The 26,275-nt window shown below is 43.9% G+C and overlaps 1 protein-coding gene across 6 annotated transcripts in view; it reads right to left on the bottom strand.

Annotated features, from left to right (window-relative positions):
* Positions 1-26,275, bottom strand: part of FRMD1 (FERM domain containing 1) — a 67,435-nt gene that overhangs the window by 30,189 nt on the left and 10,971 nt on the right. For 5 of the 6 annotated variants that reach the window (XM_073337950.1, XM_073337949.2, XM_073337951.2 and 2 more), the window contains exons 2-3: positions 12,479-12,668; positions 4,220-4,310 (exon numbers count right to left, since the gene is read on the bottom strand). In XM_073337950.1, coding sequence (XP_073194051.1) covers positions 4,220-4,310; positions 12,479-12,574 — 187 coding nt within the window. In that variant the 5' untranslated portion in view covers positions 12,575-12,668. Of the gene's footprint in view, positions 1-4,219; positions 4,311-6,483; positions 6,604-12,478; positions 12,669-26,275 lie in introns of those variants that run through there. The other variant, XM_073337953.1, reaches the window with a different exon arrangement.

The raw sequence follows: 26,275 nt of genomic DNA on the forward strand, positions 1-26,275 counted from the left end.
TCCCTTGGTTTCCTTTCGTCTTTTTGATGTGCCCAAGAAGAAAAGCGTCTCCATTTAGATAGATATCTTCTAATAGAGTCCTTTCTACTACGAGAAAGGATGTCTCGCACGGCCATGGAGCATGATCATTCTAAGGATGTTGCTCACCCAAATACCAAGCCCTGAGGTGGAGTGGATCAAGGTGCTTGATCATACCATTCCACTGGGTCAGGAGCTCGGGAAACCTTGGGAGGATGAGTGGTAATCTGGAGGACAGGCATAGGAGGCTGGGAAACCAAAGCTGCCTGGGCCAGAAGGGCACGATCAGGATGACCCATACTCTGTCTTGCCAGATTTTGTGCAGAACTTGTGGCAGGAGAGGTCGCAGAGGGAAGGCACAATGGAACTGGTATGCTTTTGCAACGACAGAGTTCAAGGTGGACCCGATGAAGTCCAGAGACTGCGTTGAGGTGAGAACAGTTTCCCCCCCCGCAGCGTTTATGCTGACTCCCAGTGCAGCAGCACAGAAGCTGATGCATAAGCTACTTGGTGGAACCTGGCAACAAGGAGCCATTTATAGAGGTAGGGGAAGACAATGAGACAACAACATCTGACATGAGCTGCTACTATCAAGAATATCTTGGTAAAGACTCTGGGGGTGGTCACTATTCTGAGAGGGAATGCTAAGTAGAGAAAACAGTGAATCCACCATGAATCTGAGGAAGTGTCTGAGAGCGGGATGAATCTTTCCTGTCAAGAGCTGTAAACCACATGCCCTTTTCTAAAGATGAGATTATAAATGCCAACATAACCATGCAAAATCCGAGTTTGGGAATGAAGCAGTTGAGATGGCAGAGGTCAAGGATTGGTCCCCATACATCCTTCTTTTTGAGTACCAGGAAGTAAGTTGAGTAAAACCTGTTCCCTTGGTATTGAGGAGGGACATGTTTGATCACTCCTTGCTGCAACAGGGAGTCCACTGCTGGTTTGAGTATATTCTCCTGAGAGTGGTCCTCAAAGAGGAGGGAGGAGGTAAGGCTGCAAACTCTTATAGTCAGAATAGAGGATGTTCAGCACCCACTTGTCCATTGTTACTGCACTTCCGGTGTTGGGGTGGGGTGGTTGGGGGAGAAGTGCTAAACAACCCTCAAATGGTGGGTGGGAGTCGGGAAGTGTTGGGCTTAGTATTTTGCAACTCTAGTTCCCATCAAAAATAATGTCGAGCCAGGGGCTGAGACTGAGATGCACAGCCTGTTGCAGAGGGTGTGAGGAAGCGGGTCTTTTGAACACTGTCTCTTTCATGGTAGTTCATATGGCTCTGCAGTTTTTCCAACAGAGACCCTACGCCTAGGTCTGAATGATGGGCAGCAAAACTTCCTCTTGGGGCAGACTTGTTCGTGATATGCCCAGTGAGTGGAGGGTAGCCCTAGAATCCTCCAGGGTATGGAGAAACCGGTTTGTCTTCTGGCTGAAGAGCTGCAATTCATCAAAGGGGAGGTCCTGGATGGTATTCTGGACCTCCCCAGGGAACTTTGACACACGGAGCCATGACTCCCTGCACAGGACGATGGCGGTAGCCATAGCTCTAGAGAAGGTATCAGTGGCATCGACGGTGGATTGGAGAGTGGTCTTAGCTATCACTTTGCCTTTGTCTTTCAGAGCTTGGAAACAGGTTCTGTCCTGTTGGGAAAGGCGGTCAGTAAACTCTGCAAACATGGAGTCATTCAAGAAATTTTATTTAGCCATTAGTGCCTGGTAATTGGCTATCCCAAACTGGAGGCTAGATGATAAGACAACGACCTCTCTCCCCAACAGATACAGGCATTTGACCTCTATCGGTAAGCGCAGACCTGGGATGTTACTGTTTAGCCCTTTCAGAAATAGCCTCGACCACCAGTGAGTTGGGAGCAGGGTGAGAAAACAAAAATCCTACTCTTTTGGACAGCACATAATAAAGCTTCTCTGCCCTTTTGGGGGTCAGAGTGCAGGCGGCTGGGATGTGCCAAACTGTCCTAGCTGACTCCAGTATGGCTTCATTAATGGGGACAGCTATTCTGCTGGATCTGGATGAGTGGAGGATGTCTAGGAATTGGAATGGGAATCCCGGACCTCTTCAAGAGGAATCCGAAGTTCTCCAGCAACTCTGCGAAGATGATCCTGGAACAGTCTGAAATCATTGGGGGGGGGGGGGGGAAGGAGTCATAGGAATCACCCACTTTGTTCAGAGATGAAGACGGCAGTCTTACTGGTTCTGGCAGAACCACTGGATCCAGTGTGTAATGATCCTCCTCCACTGTAGGATCTGGGGGGCAGATCTGAGCATCTCCTTAAAGGGGAGGCAAGGGATGACCCCCTTAGCTGATCGAATCAACTCTGCAGGGGGGTACTGGTCCCAAGTACCCCAGTAGGAGGGGTCACAGATGGTCACAGGGACCCCATGGCCTGGGGTACCACAGCTCCAACTTAGATGAGGTGGAGGTTGATCCTAAATGAGTGCTGGTCTTTCGGGTGGTGGAGGATACATAGGATAGGTGAAAAAGGGCAAATTCGGATTGCAATGGTGGTACTGTTGATGCTTTTGCAGTGGAGCTATATTCTGCAAATGGGACAGGCAACAAACTCCCTTTCAGTGGTCAACTCCTTTGGTGGTGGTATCTCTCTGAAGATGGAGGAGGGGATTCTAGATGCAGATGACTGAAAGTGTTCTATGGAGCAGCAAGGGATTCAAATCTCCCCAGTGAGAGAACGGTTGTACTTCTTTAAACTGCTGGAGCCGGCGAAGACGACTGTGCCTGAAACTGACAGTGATTGGACTTCATCAGTGCCAATGGATCACAGGGTTTGGGAGGCACAGAGGATGACAACAGCAATGGATCATGGTCCGGTACCAATATAGCCCAATGCTTATGGGCTCTCTTATTGTGCCTCTGGGACTTAATAGGTCCTAGCTCCTCGTGGGCTGAGCTGATGGGCTTGCTTAGAGCTGAATCTGGCTTCTCTGAAGTGAATTTAGAGGAAGAATTAGTCTCATGCTTATTAGAGTGCTTCCTAGATTCCCAACAAGATCCTGCTGGAGGGCAGTGGAGGGAAGTGATTCAGAGAGAGTTTCCTGCACTAGAGTTGGAATTCGCTGCAAGAAGCATCCTCCTTGTTGAATCAGGCTGATGTACAAGGGGTGGAGTTGGGGGGGGGGTCCCTGGCCTGTGTCCAATGGGGGCCTCCTGGCTTTCTCAGGTACAGCTGGGGAACAATCAGCAGATACCACACCTCGCCATGATGTGGGCTTCCCCAAGGCAGTGCTGGTGGCCAATGCTGACTCAGAAGGATCGCAGGCAGAAAACAGGCGATTCTCCCAAGAGACTAAATCTACAAGACACCACACTTAAGACTATTTAAAAAAACCCATAAAAACTGTTAAAACTATTTACAAAACTAAATCCAATTCTTATTTTGTAGGACGAAGATGAAGTTATGAACACTGGAGGTTCTGATCCAGACCATGCAGCTGTGAGAAGGAACCAAAGAGGGGGTTGGTCCACTCCACCTCTTATGACCTTGGATAGAGTCATGAGGTGAGCCAACAGAGCTACTTCCAAATTCTCTGGCTCCGGGCACATGCCAAACCCACCTACTGTGGAATACAATCAAGACCATCACTCATAGAAAGACTGTTCGTGTAAACAAGCCCTGAGTTGAGAGCACTGAGCACCTGGCAGATTCAGGTCTGCAATCTCCTGCAAAAAACAGCCAATAAGTCAAAAGGTCTCTGCAGATAAATCACTTCATCCAAGTGCAGTTAGTGCTCACTAAACTCATATTTCACCCCTGCCCCCAACCCCAAATCACTGAGTTTAACAAGAACCACATTCTTTAAAATTTATTACTTAGGAAGGTATGCAATACTTCTAGCCCCAAAGTCATTTAAAATTTCATCTTCTGTGCAACAACTGACACTTTAAATTCAATCAGTGAGAAAAATGTCAGCAAACATAGCTATAGAAAAACAGTAGAACAAGGTTAAATATACCTGCCCTGCCCCCCTCAAATATGTCTGCTCAGGGACTGAAGATCAAAGGACTCTGACAAGGCTTTGGATAATTTACATAGTTTCTGATCTTATTACAATGAAATTCCCACTCAGGCGTGGCCAGTGTGTGTATATGCACACACACTGTAGATACACAAATGTGTCTGTGGATGTTTGCCAAGTCATTTGTCTCCATGCATGGAGCTTGCTTACTTTTAACAATACTGAGGCCAAAGAAGTGAGGGTCTTTAATCTTCACTAAGTCACAAACTTGCTGGAAGAGCTCCTGTCCGGTGGCTTTTACCTGAAAGAAACAATCAACCCAGCATTACAGGCAGCCCACACATACTGGCACTGAACAATTCTTTATGGTCATAGGTGATCAACAGGCACAAGGGCAGCCAGATCAGAATCACAGAACATAATTCAGTTCTCTGGCCAGGGTTGTTGGGGTTTTCGGGTTGCTGTAAGGTATTCTTGTAGTGTATTCTTGTCTTCCTTCCCCAACCCCCTTTGTATATGCTCTTATCCCAGTAAGATGGAACTTAGGTGCCAGGCTATTGGTATCCTTTTTTAAAAAAAGGAAACTGGAACTCTGTCATCTAGAGTATTTATGCTGTGCAAATGTGACCATGTACTGAAACTCTTGCGGTATTTTACTTATTGCCAACAAAACAAAGACATTGTTTAGAAGAAGAAAGAAATTAACTTTTGGAGGGTTTGAGGAATTAGATTTAACCTTTACCTAGGAAGGGGGGGGGGGGGGGAGAGAAACAAAAAACCCAGAACCCCCACACTGCACACTCTGAGAGGCAGAGAAGATGGTTTTGATCACAAAGACCGAACACTTCATTTTCAAGGTGGTCTCATGTGGACTGACCATGGGGTTCTTGCCCACTTCTTCATCCCATGCCATGCCATCAAGCTACTTTGCTAGTTCCCTTTACCACATCTTACTTCTGATCAAGAGCAGAATTAATGTCCCTTCCCCACCACACACAATGCCACCTCCAGAAATGTTGCTCTATAGATAAACCACCAGGGATCAGACTTCGTTTTCTTTTTCTTTTTTTTTTTAAAAAAAGAGCTTTAAAGTTTACCAGACACCTACTAGCCAGAGGTTGATATAAAAGGGAGATATGAGCAAGGAAGAAGAGTGGCAACAAAAAGTTTCATGGTCAATTAGTGTGAAGGCAAGGGTAATACCCCACACCATGCATGGGGACTCACAGCTGGTATTCCCATACTCTTACTACTCCTGCAGCTTTTCTTGGGGTACTCTTCCTCAAATAGCTCCAGCACCCATCTGCATGTGCTGTTGGTCAGAGATTTCCCAGTCAGTAACTGCATGACATGAAACTGACAAGAATCACATTTTATCACCCATGGAGATCTGAACAGCAACAGTAAAGTTATCGAGAATCTTTTTAAATTTCACTGTACAGTGGCTGGGCAAACCTATGAGCAGCAGCAGAGACACTGGAGCTGCCTGTCTGCAAATAGTACAGTTCACATGTGGAAGGTTATCTTCACATTCATAAAGGCAAGAAACAAAAATTTGGCAGAAGTTAATAGCTAAGGTCAGCCATCTAATTAGCACTCCAAGTAGATTTTTTTCAAAACCTGTTATTGCAAACGTATTTATCACTGTTCCTCAGAGCCAGATATCCCTGTAGGACAGTGGTAGTCAATAGGCAGAGTGCAGGCCAAATCCAGACTGCTAAATGCTTCTGAATGGACCGTAAAGGTCAAATGGGCGGAAGTAGAGCCAGGGCTGCGCATCTGGAGCTGTGCCTGCTCCCCAGCGCAGGGCCAAGCTGCGGGGCACAGTGCATCCCCAGGTGGCTGCTTGTGCAGCTGCAGCCCCGCCAGCTCTGTACTCCACCAGCTGGCAGCAGTGCAGGGTGAATGATCAGACGCTGAAGTCTGGGCTCAGTGAGTGGGGCAGCAGGAGTCTCTGTGGGTGGAGCAGGCAAGGAGCTGGCAGGAGACTGGGGAGTTATATGCCTAGATGATTCAGTCAGTAGCGCAGCTGGGGGGAGAGCGGGGCAGCGGCCGCTCCCCCACCGAGCACAAGTGGCACCTTTTTAATTTTTTGGCGCCTTTTTAATTTTTTACTCACCCGGCGGTCTTTGGCCTCGGGTCAGGCGGCACTCCGGGTCTTCAGTGTTGGGTCTTTCACTTGCTCCGGTCTTCGGCAGCGGAATGGGGTCCTTCAGTGCCACCGAAGACCGGAGTGAAGGACCCAACGCCAAAGTGCCGCTGAAGACCTGGAGTGCTGCGGGGTGAGTACAAGTGGGTGGTGCCTTTCATCTTTGCTCCCCCTGTTTTCTCCACCTGGCTACGCCACTGGATTCAGTCCTGCAATGGGGAATGTCTGAGGCTTGCTCTGACTCAGGAACGAGCAGCTGCGTTTCCTGGTCATTTCAGTCACCCTCCCATTCCTTCTGATCATTGGCCTATTCCCTACCCCTCACCTGAGATCACTGTCCCACATTCTGTTCTGTTCCTGTGGGGACAGAGTGAGAGTTTCAGTGTCTTGTCACTTTCACTTTCTTTCAGTATCAGAGTCACACTGTCTGTTTTACCACCCAGCCCTATGAGAGAGAGAAAGAACTGAAGCTCCAGTCTACTGCCTTTCCCAGCTGAGATATGAGTCAGAGGCTCAACAGTTAAAACTGAAAGCTATTCAATTACTGGTAGCACAGAAATCTGCCCTCACTGAGAGCTTCATCTTTCATCAGTGAAGTCCATGAGAGTTTTTTTCACGGACTTTAAAGGGAGAAGGATCAGATTAGGGGGCTGTGAAACTTTCTGTTTTGACAGGAGTGTGACCACATCTAAATAAACTGTGGCATATCAGATTTGATGCAGTAAACTCAGATTATTTGGCTCTTGATCCTGCAGGTGGGATCAGCATGCAGTTTAATAGATGCCTAGCAGATAAATATAAATATAACAGGGAACAAAGTAAAACAAATAACGGAAAACCGTTGAACTCGTAGAAACATTTTTGAACAAAGGTTTTAATTGAAAAGTTGGCTTCTCTGAAAGATGAAGTAAAAAAAGTTGATTTTTCCTCAACTTTGTTTGCAATTTTTTTTCTCCAAAATTCTGTATTATCATAATCATTAATGAAATGGTTATGAAACACATTTGGTTACTGAAAAACTCAGTTTTTCATAAAATGAAAACATTTCTATATTGTGTTTTGATGTTAAATCAAACACACAGCAAGAAATTGTTCAATTTCAAAGCTAGTGAAATGGTGACAACTGATCTTTGTGAACCAACTCTTTATTTTATCAAGTAGTAAAAAAATCCAAATAAGATAATGTGGTAATAGAATAAAATTACAATAAGAACTGATGAGTATAATTAAATAATAATATAACACAAAGTATAATAAATAAAGGCCTGATCCTGAATACACTTATTACCAGACATAGCACTTAGTACCTTGGGCCCCAATCCTGAAAATACTTATGCACATGCTTAATTTTAGTATCATGAAATCAAGGGGACTTCATGGTAGTAAAGTCAAGCACGTAAGTGTTTGTAGAATTGGGTGCTAACTTAATTTTGGCCATAATCCTGCAAAGACATAAGCACATGTTTAATTTATACACTCTGACTAGTCCCATTGCCTTCAGTGAAGCTACTCAGAGTGCATAAAGTTAATCATGCATGTGCATCTTTGTAGCGTAAGGGCCATTGTCTACTCTAACACCCCTTCTTTCAGAAAGCCCAGCTTCACTGTTGCCTCAACTGCATTTCTTCCCACTCCCCTTCTTCCTTCCTTTTGAAACCCTGTCCTGTGAGCATAGCATAGAATTGCACGGATTAACAGTTGGGACCAGCAGCGTTAATGTTATCAAGAAAGAACTGTATGTCCCCCATGTGCAGATTCAATGACCTGCTGGGTTGAATTTATTCATTCAAGATTGACACACACAAAAATTCCTCACAATACCCCAAACCTCAACTGGTTTGATATTATTTTTCATTTAATGCACTAAAAATATAAGCAATATCCCCTGGATATATTACACAGCATTGTATGTTTGTTGAACAGGGGCACTTGCAGTGTGAAAAATGTTTTTCTAGAGTCTGGAACTAGACTAGAACTTGACCAAGGAATTTGGAACTCTCCCCCCCACCCAAAAAAAAAAAAAAAAAAAAAGACTACCCCTGCTCTAGGGCATATTAAGTGTCTTCCAGCCTGGGCAGCAGGAGGTCAGGGGTCATTCCAGAAGCCAGTTCTATCTAAAGAACACTGGCTGGCTAGTGATACGGTGTCAGTCATTATCACATTACCAGGAGGTATGAAAATTGCATTAGAGGGGTGCCTTCTGATGTCAGACAGGCAGGTAGGGGCGTGGGGGTGTTAACTGTACAATTCCTATTAGGACTAGTGACTGAGGCCTGAAGTTGAGAGAACGCTCCTAGGTATGGTATTTGCTTAGCTCATTATCATGTGCAATCAAGAGAAAAGAGCTAGTGTACTGAGGTCTGCATCCTCTCCACCCCCTGCAAAACAGAGCACGCACACATACTACTTGTGACCAGTCATTGGGGAAGGGCTGTTCTAATGAAGACTGCTGGCATACTGGTAACGAAGAATACATTTCACAGACATACACATACCAGCATGCATTAGATCAATATAACAGACACATTTTAAATAATTAGCGTATTTACATACTTTCATATTCAAAACACTACAGAGAGAAACAGAAGCCTGTTAACGTACTGAAAGAAAAGGAGGACTTGTGGCACCTTAGAGACTAACCAATTTATTTGAGCATGAGCTTTCGTGAGCTACAGCTCACTTCATTGGAGCCGTAGCTCACGAAAGCTCATGCTCAAATAAATTGGTTAGTCTCTAAGGTGCCACAAGTCCTCCTTTTCTTTTTCCGGATACAGACTAACACAGCTGTTACTCTGAAACCTGTTAACGTACTGAGTTCTTGAAAACTGAACACGTGAAGGTAAGTGTTAGAACACTTGAAGAGGGAACTTGATCAAATTACTTACTTAAATGAACATAGGCTGTCCCATCCACATCACTCATCTCTTCAAATCCCTCAATTGACTCTCGCTTTCTGTATCAAGTTCATATTTCTCATCTTCAAGGCCATGCACTTAGTTTTGGTAATGCTTAAGTTTTTGTTCTCATCTCCTATACTCCCTCCCTTGACATGTCTTCTTCCCGACAACTCACTTTGCATTGTTCTTCCAAGCCATTCTTTATGCCTGGAGCTCACTATCCTAGCTTGCTGTGGTATCCAAGCACCTAGAATAGCATGCATTCTCCCTTGCCTCAGAAAGCGCAGGATTCAATTCTCCACTGCTTTGCCCCTTGTTAGTCCTTTACAGCTCATCAAAAGTTGGTGTAAAATGTTGCCAAATGAGAATGGTGGTGTTTTATATGCACTTTACAGAGGTCAGTATCTTCACAAGGGGGAAGGCAATGGAGAAGTTAAGCCCCGAAGCTTCCCTGAAGCATGTTAACTTGAGTCTGCTGAGCTAAGACAACAGATATGAGCTTTTAATAAAGCCAGTGACAGTGTTAAAACCTTCTTCTGTCACCTAGTGCATTTTAAGTTGTACCGTTTTGTCTACGGTTTAAGCAAGCTCCTCAAGGCACAGACTAAGTCTTCCCATCTAGGCTCCTTCTCTGCCTCTGTGCCCAAACAACATTCCTCCCTCTCAGGAAAGATCACTCCCACTTTGCTTCAATTTACACAGAGTGCTTAGCAAGTTCCCCTATGGTTTTGTTCCTTAAAGATTTCTCAGCAGCCTTTCGGGAGTTAGCATTTTGGAAATACTGCATCCCTGCAACCTATCCTCTCAAATGTCAAATCTTTTATATAATGAAGGAAGAGGAAGATTCTAACAATGTGAACTTGGAGACACTTGATTGAGAGAGGGAAGGGATTTTCTTTTTTAAAGCCACATTCTTTTTTCCCTTAGCACTGTGATGGGGTTTGTTTTTTGTTTTTTTTAAAAAACATTGACAACTATTTTTGCATGAGTACAAACCCTACCCCATGGATTTAAAATATGAGCATATAAAATGTACAGGTATATCCTCATCTTGATGGACAGGATATATTGGCATCTCTTAACAGAAGTAATGGGAATTATATGCATAAATCCCTTGCTTATGAAGTGGAGAATCTGCACTTCAATCTATTGAAAAGCTAATGACATGCACCTACCTCACTGGGCTTTCGTGAAGATTTAGTGTTTGCACAGTGTATCAAAAATGTGACGTGCTATGCAAGTCCTGAGCTGTAGCCTTATTATAGCAATGAAGGTAGAAGATGTTATCTGTTGTAGTGCTAATTAAATCTGAACTCTTAAAGGTATGTGTTCACTACCAACTTTGTATTTTCAAAGTTCATGTTTTGCTTCAGCCAGCTATTCTTTCATACGCAGACACATTCAACTACCTTAAGGAAACAGTTTCCATTAAGGAGCCAATAAAACAGGTATAAACAAGAGACTTATTAAAAGGCTATTGACAGAGGATATAAAGTTACAGAACCCCTGCACATCTCTAAAGGTAAATATGTAGAGCTAGACACTTTCAAGATAAAGTATCAAAGGGGCTGCACACAGTTATCCCAACAACATGGGCCTTCAAAGAGGCTTCAGGAAATGAGACATAAATGGCCGGAAGGATACGTCTGACATTCTTTCCATTCTTGCCTACACTAAAAAGCTCAACTCTAAAGGCCTCATCTACGCTTATTAAAATTGTATGAGCCTGAAGCGCTTCACGCTATATAGTTTTACACATGGGAGCCAGACACCACAACCAATTTAAGCACCACTGGTTATGTCTAACCTGCAATCTTGAGGTGTGATTGCAGCTTGTATACACATACCCAAGTCACCTCCAATCTATCTAGCAGGGGCTTCACTGCAGGCTACCCACCTGAGAAATTATCCAGGGTTCCAGGTGGACTTGTACAGCCCATACTGAAGTCACAGCTGCCACAGCTTCACTGCTCTGGTATTCAAGATAGCTAGATTAAAGCTAGTTCAGGCATGTCTACACAAACCGTAATCACACCCCGCAATTAGAATGTGGAGATACCCATTGTCGGTTACTCCTGCTCTAGGCAGGGTTACATGACAGGATGCTTAAAACACCAGCAGATCATCTATATTAAGGCTGCTGGTATTGATAATGCTGGAGGGGGAACAATAGCAAATTTCTGAGAAGCGCCTCTAGTATAGTCAATGTTCAAAGGCGGGAGGGTAGTTCAGCCTCCAATCCTGTTGGATCTCTGCCCACTCTGCTAAAAGCTACCAACCAGTGGGATATTTAGGGTCAGTGGTGATAGAGATTTATACTGGTATGGCCACCCAGCCACCCAGAGCTTAAATAAAATCACCTTATCTGGCCTGGTTTTGAACTATTGAAAGTGACGAGCTCCAGAGTCTGTTACCAATCCCCTGATCTACCTAGGCCCTGGGGCTGACTTCTTAGGGGATACTAGATTTAAGTATGGCAAGTAGGAAAATTCCTGTATGGACTTTAAAGATCTTTGCATATTTCTGTATTGATGTGCCTGTTTTCTATAGCTGCATTTTGAATTTAAAAATAAGATTTTAATTTTGTCTCCATTCCACCCCTCCCCCTGCAAAAAAAGTCTAGGAAAAAATAAAAAAAACTCTACACAGACAGACCCCCATCTCCAAAATGGGGAGTTCATAATTTAGATGGCAAGCTAGACTAAGAAGCTTCAGGCACTGGTTTAGTTTCTCACATATTCCTGATAAACTATATTACAAAGGCAGCTGTGTGATCTAATCATGGATAGCATTCCAACTTGGGAATCGCTCCAGTGAGCGAGACTTTGCATAAGTCACTTCACTTCTCTTTGTGCTTCAGATTTCCCTACACTAAAAACGGAAATGACAATACTTTGCAGAGTACTTGGACATCTACGCATGCAATTCTCTTATTTAATGGAGTAAAGAAAGAACTATAAAAAGAAAAGAAAAAAAATCTGCAAGACTCCCATTTACAGAACGGCTTCCAAAAGAAAGATCAGAGCTAAACTGCAGGGTGAGCTGGTGTCCATTAGCACTGCCCGCTGAAGTCCAAAGGTACAGGCATTTCAGGTTTCCGAGAAGCTGGATTTTCATTTCAGTTTGTTACAAAACAATTTGAGAGAGTGAAAGGGAATTAAAAATTAGGTCCTCATTATCAAATGCAATAGGGGAGATTAATCAGACCATCCTGTAAATTTTTGCTAGGCTAGCCAATTACGAAGCAACACACCAATTATGTTAAATCAGCTAATAGTTTTTTGATCAATGGACTAATATGGTACTCTCACAAGTGCAATGAAAGTTAAGCTCAGTCTTATCACTGTAACTGCCAGAGCAGACAACACAAACATCTATGAAACTTGCACTAAACGCTCAGAATGAAACTTTTAAACAACTCACCCCGATGGTCACACTGAGCTGCTCTCTGTTGGGCAGAAGGACGGAAACATTCCGATATTCCTGCTGCATCCTGCTTTGCAATAGCGGTCTGCTCATTGCCGAGCCTGTGGCAAGCTTCCCAGACCCGTTCCAGCTGGCTATACGGGCACTCTTCTCAGGACTGAAACCAGGCTCCCTTCATTCCTCACACCTGCCAAAAACATAAGGCTTTAGTGTCATGCTCATGGGAACAAGGCTGGGAGCACTGAGCAACAGGCAGCCTGTATTTAAACAGAATGTTTTTTGCTTCCTTCTAACATGCAAGGTAAACAGAAATATATCAAAAGGCAGCACTGACAGAGTGATAGTCATACGTTATTCTGACATTAGTCAGCCCACTTATTGATTAGTATTCCCAGAGTAGTGTGACCACACTGCTAATCTCAGGAAATTTATATGGGACTGGCAGGTGGCACACATTCCTTTTTCCTGACTCATTTTCACATTGCCCATTAAGAGATAAACTACAATTCTAGCACCAGCATAGCATACAACAGGGGCACTCAGCCTTTAAGCAGCCAAAATCACTTGAATCAGAGATTTATAGAGAGCCACAAAACAATTAAACATACTTAGAATACCAAAGTGCCAGGGACAAGATTATGAAGCAATAGTTAGCAACAAATACCTATGCCACAGGCAACTTTATGACCATCGGTGCAAGTAAAGATTTAACCCAACTTCTCAGCATTAGTCTGTCAGTGTAGAAGAGCCTGGAGTTAGTCTGTATTTTCATTTTTTCCTTGGAACACTTTTACAAGACCTTACTTAAGCCCTAAAGGAGAAAAGCATCTAGAGGCCAGTAAGGAGCCACACAGGCCAAGCTCTGCTGCTTTACGACAGTTCTACTGAGACAACTTTCTGTTTAATGGCTGAGCATAAGTGCCTTAATTAAGCACTCTCAGATTTATAGCGTAGGTGTAAACAACAGAAATGAGACAAAAAGAGTGCAACAGTCCAGAGTCTCACATATAGATATCACACAGAGCTTCAGAGCCAGTTAGTCACTACAGGCACATGGATGTATAAAAAGCAAACAGATACTCAATTCAGGCACCCAAGTTTGGTGACAGTACAGGAGGAGTTCACTCTCTATTTTCATTCCTTGCAACTTGATTTTGTTTAGTCTAAAGATTCTCTCCAACAGCTAGCTATTGTTTATTTATGCTCCTGGCTGGATTTCTCTTCAGTGCAAGGAAGCATCTCACAGGGCAAATGGCAGCTGTTGATGGAAGGCAAATGCCCTACCACTTTGTACAGCACCAGTTAAACTCCCTTACAGGAGCACATACAATAGTAGAGTAAACTAGGACTGCTGCCTCCTACACCGGCAAACTGCAGACCAACAATATGCAGATGACACCCAGCTCTAGATCTTTTGCCACAGATGCAACCATCGCCATTACAAGGCTGTCAATGTGCCTAAAGAAAAGGAGTACTTGTGGCACCTTAGAGACTAACCAATTTATTTGAGCATGAGCTTTCGTGAGCTACAGCTCACTTCATCAGATGCATACCGTGGAAACTGCAGCAGACTTTATATATACACAGAGAATATGAAACAATACCCCCTCCCACCCCACTGTCCTGCTGGTAATAGCTTATCTAAAGTGATCATCAGGTGGGCCATTTCCAGCACAAATCCAGGTTCTCTCACCGTCAAGAACACTATCCCCGATAATGTCACGGCTAACCTGGTGGCTGAACTTTGTGACTTTGTCCTTACCCATAACTATTTCACATTTGGGGACAATGTATACCTTCAGATCAGCGGCACTGCCATGGATACCCGCATGGCCCCACAGTATGCCAACATTTTTATGGCTGATTTAGAACAACGCTTCCTCAGCTCTCGTCCCCTAAAGCCCCTACTCTACTTGCGCTATATTGATGACATCATCATCTGGACCCATGGAAAAGAAGCCCTTGAGGAATTCCACCATGATTTCAACAATTTCCATCCCACCACCAACCTCAGCCTGGTCCAGTCCACACAAGAGATCCACTTCCTGGACACTACAGTGCTAATAAACAATGGTCACATAAACACCACCCTATACCGGAAACCTACTGACCACTATTCCTACCTGCATGCCTCCAGCTTTCACCCTGACCACACCACACGATCCATCGTCTACAGCCAAGCTCTGCGATACAACCGCATTTGCTCCAACCCCTCAGACAGAGACAAACACCTACAAGATCTCTGTCAAGCTCTCTTACAACTACAATACCCACCTGCAGAAGTAAAGAAACAGATTGATAGAGCCAGAAGAGTTCCCAGAAGTTACCTACTACAGGACAGGCCTAACAAAGAAAATAACAGAACGCCACTAGCCGTCACCTTCAGCCCCCAACTAAAACCCCTCCAACGCATTATTAAGGATCTACAACCTATCCTAAAGGATGACCCAGCACTCTCACAAATCTTGGGAGACAGGCTAGTCCTTGCCTACAGACAGCCCCGCAACCTGAAGCAAATACTCACCAACAACCACATACCACACAACAGAACCACTAACCCAGGAACTTATCCTTGCAACAAAGCCCGTTGCCAACTGTGTCCACATATCTATTCAGGGGACACCATCACAGGGCCTAATATCAGCCACACTATCAGAGGCTCGTTCACCTGCACATCCACCAATGTGATATATGCCATCATGTGCCAGCAATGCCCCTCTGCCATGTACATTGGTCAAACTGGACAGTCTCTACGTAAAAGAATAAATGGACACAAATCAGATGTCAAGAATTATAACATTCATAAACCAGTCGGAGAACACTTCAATCTCTCTGGTCACGCAATCACAGACATGAAGGTCGCTATCTTAAAACAAAAAAACCTTCAAATCCAGACTCCAGCGAGAAACTGCTGAATTGGAATTCATTTGCAAATTGGATACTATTAATTTAGGCTTAAATAGAGACTGGGAGTGGCTAAGTCATTATGCAAGGTAGCCTGTTTCCTCTTGTTTTTTCCTACCACTCCCCCCCGATGTTCTGGTTTAACTTGGATTTAAACTTGGAGAGTGGTCAGTTTGGATGAGCTATTACCAGCAGGAGAGTGAGTTTGTGTGTGTACGGGGGTGGAGGGATGTGAGAAAACCTGGATTTGTGCAGGAAATAGCCCAACTTGATTATCATGCACATTGTGTGACATCCAGAGTTGTCACTTTGGATGGGCTATCACCAGCAGGAGAGTGAATTTGTGTGGGGGGGTGGAGGGTGAGAAAACCTGGATTTGTGCTGGAAATGGCCCACCTGATGATCACTTTAGATAAGCTATTACCAGCAGGACAGTGGGGTGGGAGGAGGTATTGTTTCATATTCTCTGTATATATATAAAGTCTGCTGCAGTTTCCACGGTATGCATCCGATGAAGTGAGCTGTAGCTCACAAAAGCTCATGCTCAAATAAATTGGTTAGTCTCTAAGGTGCCACAAGTACTCCTTTTCTTTTTGCGAATACAGACTAACAAGGCTGTTACTCTGAAACCTGTCAATGTGCCTAAAGGAGATTAGCTCCTGGATGAAGAGTACCTGGGCCCAAACTGAAGCCACGCAACACTGAAGAGATGCTGGTCATAAGAAAAATAATTGAGAAATAATTGGATCACTGTCTTCTGCTTTTAAATTGAAAGCAACTGCTCCCTTCCCCGTTTGTGAATGAATAATGGGAAGCCTCAGTCCTGTTTAACTCATCAATTAACCTAGAAGGCCACACAGATGAAAACAAAACCAAGCAACCAACCAGCTTTATTTCCCCATCAACTTGTTCAGAAACTTTGTCCCTTTTCCCCCAGAAAGATGAGGACTTGTCAGAACGACCCATGCATTGTCACTTCTGTCACACTGTCTGGAGTGGCTCAGGCCTGAGAGAGTGTCTACCTCAGGGCAGAGTGTCATAAAACAGGGCAGACACTCCAAGCTGATGGTGTGTTCCATAACCAGATTTCACCAAGCCAGTAACAAATGTGAACTCCGGAATTACCAGTCTTACCATGGAGTCAGAGACTGTCCCTTGGGCTCTCCAATCTATCTTGCCACCCAGACAAAAAGAACTTGTGATAATGACAGGTTTTAGAGTAGCAGCCGTGTTAGTCTGTATCTACAAAATGAAAAGAAGGACTTGTCTCACCTTAGATGCATTCCGATGAAGTGAGCTGTAGCTCACGAAAGCTCATGCTCAAATAAATTGGTTAGTCTCTAAGGTGAGAGAAGTCCTCCTTCTCTTTTAGTGATAATGGTCACTTCAGCTAAAAGTCACACCACATCAGGTTGCTCTCAGTCACAAGAGACTTGTCACTTATCCCAGATCAATTGGTACTCCAGATCTTATTCCAAAGACAATGCTGGCAGCCAATTCTATAGTAAAACTAACTACAGGATTATTAGCTAAGGGCACATCTTCACCGTCAATGTTAAAGCGTTGCCGCAGCAGGACTTTAACGTGGCTTGTGTAGTCGTGGCATAGCGCCAGGAGGGCTCTCGCTAATAAAAACAAACCAAACACACACACAACCCACCTCCACGACGGGAATAGCCAGCAGCGCTGTCTAGACTGGCACCTAGAAGCGCTGAAACTTGCAGTGCTCAGAGGGGTGTTTTTTTCACACCCCTAAGCGAGAAAGCTGCAGCGTTTTAAAGTGCCAGTGTAGATAAGCCCTAAGAAAAGGAAATGAGAGTTACTGAGAGGTTAAAGCTGGTAAAGTATTTTAAACAGGTGAGTCACGCTTTGTAATTCCAAATGGTGGCAGTGATGTAATAAACTGCCAGTTGCCCAAAAGTCTTTCTGAGTACCCACTTTGTCTCTGGCGATCTTCACTTTGTATCTGGTATACTTCCCTGTAAGAGTCTAAACAGTCCAGAGATGAAGGATCTTTCCTAGAATCCATATATTTATAGTCGCTGCTGACAAAGCAGGCTGACAGCGTCTCTACCCATGTGGGCTTTTCCTTTGATGTCCAGTGAGTGAGGAATGCATTTTGAGTCATTGACCTCCGGTAATCACACACAATGGCCACTTGCTTTGAAATTAGCACTTTCTGTTAAAGACCTTCCTTAGCATTCCATAGACTTCTTTGATGGTTATTTAGGCACAGGGGTATTTCCAATGTAAACGTTTGTTATTGCTTTATAACAGGATACATACAAGTGAAATCAATGCAAGAAACGTTCCATTCATTTTAATAAAGTTTAAACACCAAATACACTTATACCTTTAACAAAAATCGCTTTGATCTATACAGTACTAGTACACAAGTGAATTGGCCTGAATACACTCTGACATGACCTGGTATCTGGTCAGTCAACGTTACAACCACCAAACTGGATTATGCAATTCACTGTAAGTTGGTTGAAGGTGGAAGCAATGCCAAGGGCTCCAGTACGTGGGTAGCCATGGCCTTCAGTAGAACGGGCTGCCAATGGCACATCACCCCTGTGCTCTGATCACTCCACCAGCTTCCAGTCTAAGGCACTAGCCCTCAAGAGGCAAGATGCAATAACCACGTCTCTATTGATGACCCAGCAAGACAATTATGCTCCTCAGTGACAATGCTGCTCACAGAGCCCAGGTCAGTCCATGCAGAAGCCAGAGATAAATGCTTCTCATTTAGGAGGGCTTAATGTTGGTGAATAAGCTTCCAGAGGAGGTCAGACTCATCCAGAGCACGATGTAAGTCCTCCTATGTGGACAACGCTTTCCTACCATCAGTGGAACAATGGCAGAGGGACAGGAAAGAAAGAAGTTATCCAAAAGCAGAGCTTTTTTTTACCAGGGCATGGAAAAGAATGAAAAAGTCCACCAAGGAGCTTAATTTACCTAGGAAGTATTTAGATACTAAAGCAGTCTGCACTATAGAAAATCCTAAAATAGACAGGGAAGCCCCACCCAGAGGGCTCCCGTGGACTCTTCATTTTGGCCCTGAAGGCTACCTTTATGAGTGTGACCACAGTGACTTCAAGGTAACATCCGAGATGGGAACAATGGAACTAAGAAAGGGGAAAAACCAATGAGCAACATCTGGGAGCAGGGTAGTGGCAGACCTCCAGCTCACCACTCTTTGGCTGAAAACACAGACATTGCTTTTTCTGACCCTGAAAAGGAGCCATGAAAAGAACCTCTAACTCATCATGACCCAAACCTACAGTGGGCCACATGCTATCTCCCCCAGTGTGCCAGAAATAATCCCCCAAAGTCCTGGGAAAAAGTGATCTAGAATGAAGCATTTGAAAAAGAGTTAAAGAAATACAGTGACTTCCACTCTCAAGGGTCTTATCAGTGCTTTCATGAGCTTGTTTAGAAGTACGATGAGCCTCAGATTAGCGATTCCTGGCATCCCAAAAAGAGAAAACCCAGGATACTTTTAGAAATACAGATTCACACCATGGGGAAAACACATTGTATATTCTTTAAAAATAAGAGTGGGAATTTTGCTCCAAAGTTCTCTTGAGTGCAAGACCCAAAAGCGAAACTCCTGCAAGAGAATAGCCTCAAAGATAAAGAATTACAGTAAGCAATTTAATCCACTGCGAGGTTCTACTAGAAGTTTAAGACAGATAGTTCTAATGTGATTGAACTAAATACCCTAAAAATCACTGCTAACCCGTTTTTGTTGAGTATTAAGTTTGTACCTTGTGAATCACAAATGCAACGCTTCCCTATTTTTACTGAAATGTAGAAGTTAAGCATCAGAACAGGTGACATTTAAGCTACTTATCACCTTATTGCTTGAAGTTATTGCTGTGTTTCCCTTTAAAAAAAGTTATTCTTGCTCGTAGTAAATAAAAGATTAACATTAAAACTAGTGATTCTGAAAGGACCATTTCTTTTTTTTTTTTTTTTTTTTTTTTTTTAAAATCAAAGAATGATTTGAGGTTGCTTTGGTACTTTAAATCAATCCATCCAAATATTGGGTAAAAAAAGGAGTAGTGACATGGTAGAAACTAACTCCTCTTGCAGAAAGCACAAGGATATCTTTAATACAATAGTTTAAAAGAACTGCATGTCTCATCAAATGGATATTTTTAATTTCACAACTAAAAGGGCAAAAGAAGCCCCAAAAGAAAAATTTAATTCAAAACTAGATTCTTCCCTTTGCCCTGCCCTTCAATTCTGCATTCAGGTGCTCCATTTTCCATATTCAGGTTGCACAAACTGGATTCATTAACTTCATTTGGAAAATTCAGTAACTGTCACCCCCTTTCAAATAGTACACTTCCCCCTTAATGTAAACTCCTCAGAAAGAGCAACAACTAATTTAATGCGTTTAGGTTAATAAAGTAGAAGGGGACAGTTTTTTTAAGATCAGAATTTCAGCTGTGTAAAACTTTCAGGATAAAAAGAAAAATCTAGAATACAACAAACAGAACAGATTTGATTCTATGAAAGGTGTCAAGTAAAAGTCACCTAGAATACATTTTCTTGTAAGCAATTCCTCATTTATCTTCTCTTGTGTGTGTGTGTATATGACTTCTTTCTTTTTAATATAGTCTTCTCTTTGCTTCCAAGCAATAACTGTAAACAACTGCACATAAGATAACAGATGTCTGCAAAGTGACTCCAGACCTATAGGTCACGTGTCACGACCTGCTGACATCATATGCTCCAGGAAGTTTGTAAATAGCATGAGGAACTCAGAGTACACTCAGGCTTCGTAACATAGGGTTGCCGTTAGTTTAAACTATCAAATTCATTGCATAGGATACTATACAGTCTTAATCTAAAATTAGAGTTGTAGTCTGCCCAATTTAATGAATAGGTTCACACAATTACAAGGCAGCTCAAGAGAGGGGAGCAAGAGATTACTGTAAAACATACCTGTGAAAATTCACATTATGCTCACCTACCAACAATAGCTAGAGAAACTGAACTTTTTAAAACTTCTTGTTGTTTGCAGCGTTCTTGTAGTTGTGTTAATCCTAGGATAGGACACACAAGGTGGATGAGGTAGTCTCTTCTATTGGACTAACTTCTGTTAGCGAGAGAGAGAGACTTGTGTGTAAGCCTGTCTTTCTCATTAAGAGAAGCTGGTCCAATAAAAGATATCACCACCTCACTCATTCTAACACTGTAATTTCTGTAAAATATTAGTCGGCAAAACTAGGAACAAGATGCTCGTTTGCTTTATCTACCTCAGCAGTTCTCAAACTGTGGGTCGCGACCACATTTTAATGGGGTCGCCAGGGCTGGCCTTAGACTTGCTGGGGCCCCAGGCTGAAGCCAAAGTCCAAGGCCCCCCACCCAGGGCTGAAGCTGAGGGCTCAGGCTTCAGCCCTGGGAGGCAGGGCTCAGGCTACAGTCCCCTATCCCCCCAGGGCTGAAGCCCTCAAACTTCAGCTTCTCCCCACAGGAGGGTTTGAGCTTTGGCTCCCCTGCTGGCGGCGGAGGGGCTTGGGCTTCAGTCCCCCTTCCTGGGGTCATGTAGTAATTTTTGTTGTTTGAAGGGGGTCACTCATGGTGCAGTGAAGTCTGAGAAACCCTGATCTACCTGAATTTAAGAGAATGGTTAGGAGTTTGGTTTTTTTATGGTGGTGGAGGGGGGGCAGAGGTGGATTTTAAAATAAACACAAATTACAGCAGCAATGAAGATGTTAAAAAACTCCAAACCACTACCTTCAGGTGAAACGGATAACACATTCCTGGGTGAGTCTTTTATTCTCAAGAAGTATATCAGAAGGTGATAAAAGCCCAAGCAATTATTAACCTACCAGTGTAGCAAGTTTACACATTTATACTGTGAACCTGGAGCCGCCAATGAAAACAAATGGCCAAAAGGAATGCTCTTGCTTAAATACACAGAATTTCAGCCTGTCCATATGCCATTCTTTTGTTTACCACAGATTCCAACCTCTTAACCTCAATTAAACCCTAAAAGCCCAGCAAAGGAATTGAAGAAGAATTAATATAGCTTAAGTCAATCATCTGTCTCTTGGGTACTTTGCTTTTTTAAAATGACTTAAGGTTTTAGCTTCCAGAGAAGTGAATTTCAAGATGTAATTGCTTTGTCAAAGTCCAATTTAAACTATAACAAACAAAGAAACCACTAATTTGTAGGCTCCCTGTTTCAGCCAGGAATCTTAGTGCTTAGAGTGGCAGAATAGGTTTTATTTGGCACATTTAAAAAAAAAAAAAATACAAACTCCCACATCTCAAAACTTTGGAAAAAAAAACAAACATACATTTTTTGGGCCTTTGAATTTTCCAGGTTGCTTTGATTAAATATCTTGAGCAGCATCATAAAACTGTTCTCAGATTGTACTTTATGCTCCAACAGCCAGCACTGGAGCTGAACTAAGTAACAAAATTCATGTTGGTGACTGCAACAATTACCAAGGTTCAGCACAGCAACTGAAGCTAGAGCAACCGTCTCCTCTCAGAAGTGATTAGATTCATCATGAGTAGCTGCTACTAAACAGCTTTGACCATTTTTCATCACCCCCCAATTCAGGGGCCTTAGAGTTATTTGCCATTTCTTCATTCACAAGACCTCCGTCATAAATGATTTACTGGTCAGACTGTCTGCACACTGGGGAGCAGTTAGCTGATAATTTTCAAAGGGCTTGTCTACACAGTAAGTTACCATGTGGCAAGCCAGGGTATGAATCTACAGCATGCTAGTTTGCAGTGCAGCTATGTCCTACGTGGACACTAACAGCTCACTCAAAGTCCCGAAGTAGAGCTTAGCACAGACTTTCGGTGCTCTGAGACTTTCAGTGCACTGTAGCAGTGTCCAAATGGTGAGTTAGTGTGAAGCGAGCTGGTGCACTATAGAGTCATACCCTGGCTTGCTGCACATTAACTTGCCCTGTAGACAAGCCCCAGTATAGATTAGGCCACCTCAGTTCCACAGAAAGAAAGTCTACAATATTAATTTTTCCCCCAGATGAATTCAGTGCCTGAAGGCCAGCCTTCTGTTAGTCTACTGAACAGGTACAAACAGTGGCAATCAACGTTCCCTCTAATTTTTGACAGGCCATGTGCGCAAAAAATTCCTTCTGTGCAAACTGTTGTGCTTCTGTGTAAATTTTTGTGCGCAGTGTTTTGCTGTGTGCGCGAGGTTAAGGATGTGTGTGCAGGGGCACACGCACACAGTTTAGAGGGAACAATGGTGGCAATAGCCCCTTCATATGCTTCAACCCTGGCCTAGAGGGACCAAATCACAGATGTATCTACACTAACCTGGTTCTGGTACCGATGCCTCAGCGGTCTCAACAGCCGCACTAAGAATGCTGATTTGTGGCAAGAACTGTTACCGGTCCACCTCTGCTTCCATGCGAAGCTTGGTTCTAAACCTGTTCAGGAGCAACTCCCTCCAAATACCTATTACACAGTTCCCAGCAGTAGTGGACTTGGACAGTTCTGAAAGGGCTTCAGCCAACTGTGGAACAGTAGTGGGAGGACTGTTGAACCATTTCAGACAGCCTACATCCACACTGGCAATAAAACTGTTCAGAATGACAGACTTTAGGACCACACAGCAATTAGCCTTGCTGAAAGTAAGTCTAATCCAACAGTTTTTGGCAAGCATGTGCACAATTTAGAGCACATATTGTGCATGCAAGGGTATGTCTACTCTAGACTAAGGAGACTATGCCGGCACAGATACATCACCATAGGTGTGCTGGCATAGCCCTGAGGTGTAGACACAGCATTTGCTGACACGGGGTTTCTGCATCGCTGTAGGACCACCACCTCACTGGACAATGATAGCTATGTCGACAGAAGCATTCTTCCATCAACACAGTTGTGTCTACACTGGGGGTTAGGTCAGTATCGGTTCGTTGGCCAGAAGAGTGAATTTTTCTCATCCCCTGTGTTGTTCTACACCTTGTGGGAACACCCTACACCCCCATGTTCATCCTTATAAAAAGGACTCTGTGATAGCCAATGCAAACTTTGTCATGTCAGGGGTCTTCAGAAGGCTCATGATGCACTGAGTGTTGTTATAGTAATTGTTGTTGCAGTAATGTTATAGGTTATAATTTCATGTATATAGTTATGAGGCCAAAAATGTATCCTCGTAACTTAAAATAAGCCCAGGCAAAAACTCTCCAGAAGCAGAGGGGCAGTTCACGCTTCAGCAGGGCGCGTATGGGACAAACCCAGCCCAGCCTCACAGGAACAAAGGACGCTGGCCTAGGCAGCAACAAAACGATCTGTTGGACTCTCCAGTGAGTCATCCCCCTTCGTTCGGTCAGTTAGGGACTGCGATGAGGTAATGCTCACCTGACTCTGAAGTGAGGGGTGCAAAGCCAAGAGGGAAGAAAGAACATGATAAAAGGTAAAGACTTTTGCAGCCTGTGGTGAGAAGCATCTAAGTTTGTAAGGGCACTGAAAGTGTTAAGATCAGCTTAGAGTGCATTTTACTTTTATTTCATTTGACCAAATCTGACTTACGTTTTGACTTATAATCACTTAAAATCTATCTTTATAGTTAATAAATTGGTTTGTTTATTCTTTCTATCTGAAGCAGTGTGTTTGAAGTGTGTCAGAGGCTCCCTTTGGGATAACAAACCTGGTACATATCAATTTCTTTATTAAACTGACAAACTCATATAAGCTTGCAGCATCCAGCAGGCATAACTGGACACTACAAGACGGAGGTTCCTAGAGTTGTGTCTGGGACTGGAGATACTGGATAGTGTTATTCGGTCGCACAGTCCAAGGAGCGGCTTACATGCCAGAGGCTGTTCGTGAACAGCCCAGCAGTGGGGATTCTCACAGCAGAGCAAGGCTGGCTTCCAGAGTCAAGGACTGGAGTGACCTAGCAGATCCCTGGCCCAGATAACACCAGAGGGGAAAGTCACACCCCGACCTATGTGGCTATGTCAACTTAAAAGTTAAGCGTAGACTGGGCCCCAAGGCTTGTTACAGGTATGTTAAAGGGAATGAACAGTTCTTAGTATTTTATATTTGCACAATGTGCCACACAATATGGCCCTGATCCTGATTGTGGTAGTATGCAGAGACTCCAATAACAGAGAGAGAGACAGAGAGTAACACTTCACTGGCCAAAAAGAATACAAAAAACACTCAAATTGAGGAAGTGGCATATGCATTTCAGGATAGAAGCACAGAATTGCCTATTATCCCTATCCAGGAAGGGTGTTTTATTATCTATCACTACAGATTATTTTTGGGAACACATCTTTTAGGATGACAGAAGGTGACAGAAAGGGATTGTTCAGCACATTACAGAGGAAAAGCACACAAGATCAGCAGCCATTCAAAAAGCTCTTCCCATGCCCTATTCAGAATTTCACCAGCTGACCCTCAAATGGGCTCTCAGGATACATTTCAGCAAACAGCAAGCATCATGCCCTGAAGTATTGTAATCAATCCCAAAAATGATACACTTCATTTAACCCCGAAACAGAGTGAGATGGCATGATTTTCTTTGTGGAGGAAAAGAACAGGGAATGATCACTTTACATTTAAAGAACCTAAACATTTCTGGATAAATTGGGACCAGTTTGATTTTTAAACTCTACCTTCCCCACGCAAACAGGAACCTCCTTCATCTGAAGAATCAACACTTACCACAGTTATTCCCTGTAATTAGAAGAAGACATAGCAGCTTTAAGGAATGTAAGATCTGGTGAGATGTTATGGTGACATGCTGGCCACTACCATCAACATGACAGCATCTACATACTCTCTCCCTTCATTGTTTCCACTGATCACCACAGTTCTCAGATGAGATGCAATGAGATGGGGGGGAAGGGACTGGTGGAGTCCTCATCCTTTTTAGCATCTATATTACAGTGCTGGGAGGTGGAAGAAGTGTGTGAAAATTGAGAGCCACTGGTCTCAACTGCTGAACAGTACTCAAATGATATCCAGCTCCTCCTCCTCTAGTGCAAGTAGCACTATCTACCAACTCTAAGCCCCAGGTTGAACCTGAACCTGGGTGAGACAAAGGTAATGCTGGAGAGAAGAAAGGAAAACACTGATATGCAGAGCTAGCCCATGCTCTTACTCAGGTGTGACCAATAACCCTCCTCTTGTCCCTTTTACCCAAGTTAAGTGGTGCTTTCAACCCAAGTTAGTTGGCACAGCTGAGCGTAAGGCTTAGAACCCAGGTTACGTTTTCACTTGGGCTGGTAACCTACCCACTTTTCAGTGGGGACGCAGCCTAAATCAATAGAATGTCAATAGTCCTCCAGTGCCTTTCCACAATTCCCCCCTGCATGGGTGCCCAGAAGGACAGACAAGCTCTCCCACAATTCACTGGGAAAGAATTAGAATGGCTTAGCTTGCTGCAGCACTAAGAATGATGGGATATGCCTTCAGAAATCCTAGTGACACACACGGGGAGTGCAGCACCAGTGAAGAGACTAACTCATAAAGCCCATAGTGCTTTGCAACATGGCAGCACACACCCAAGCAAGATAGCCTCGTGATCGGCACCAGAGTTAAGGTCTGCAGTGAAGACACCCTCTGAGAGAGGGGTCCTATGCAAAGACTAGATGGTGATAGTGTTATTAGACCGGGGTGGACAAACTTTTTGGCCTGAGGGCCACATTGGATTTCCAAAGTTATATGGAGGGCCAGTTTGGGGAGACACAGCCTCCCCTAAGAGCCAGGCTTGGCCTGGCCCCTGCCTCCCATCTGACATCCCCTGCTCCCCCCCCCCCCACTTCTTACCCCAATGGCTCTCCCGGGACTCCTACCCCTCCAACACCCCCGTCCCCTAATGGCCCCCACGGGACTCCTGCCGCCCCATCCACCACCCCGCCCCACTCCTTGACT

The sequence above is a fragment of the Lepidochelys kempii genome, chromosome 3 (assembly GCF_965140285.1).
Source record: "Lepidochelys kempii isolate rLepKem1 chromosome 3, rLepKem1.hap1, whole genome shotgun sequence".
NCBI lineage: Eukaryota > Metazoa > Chordata > Testudines > Cheloniidae > Lepidochelys > Lepidochelys kempii.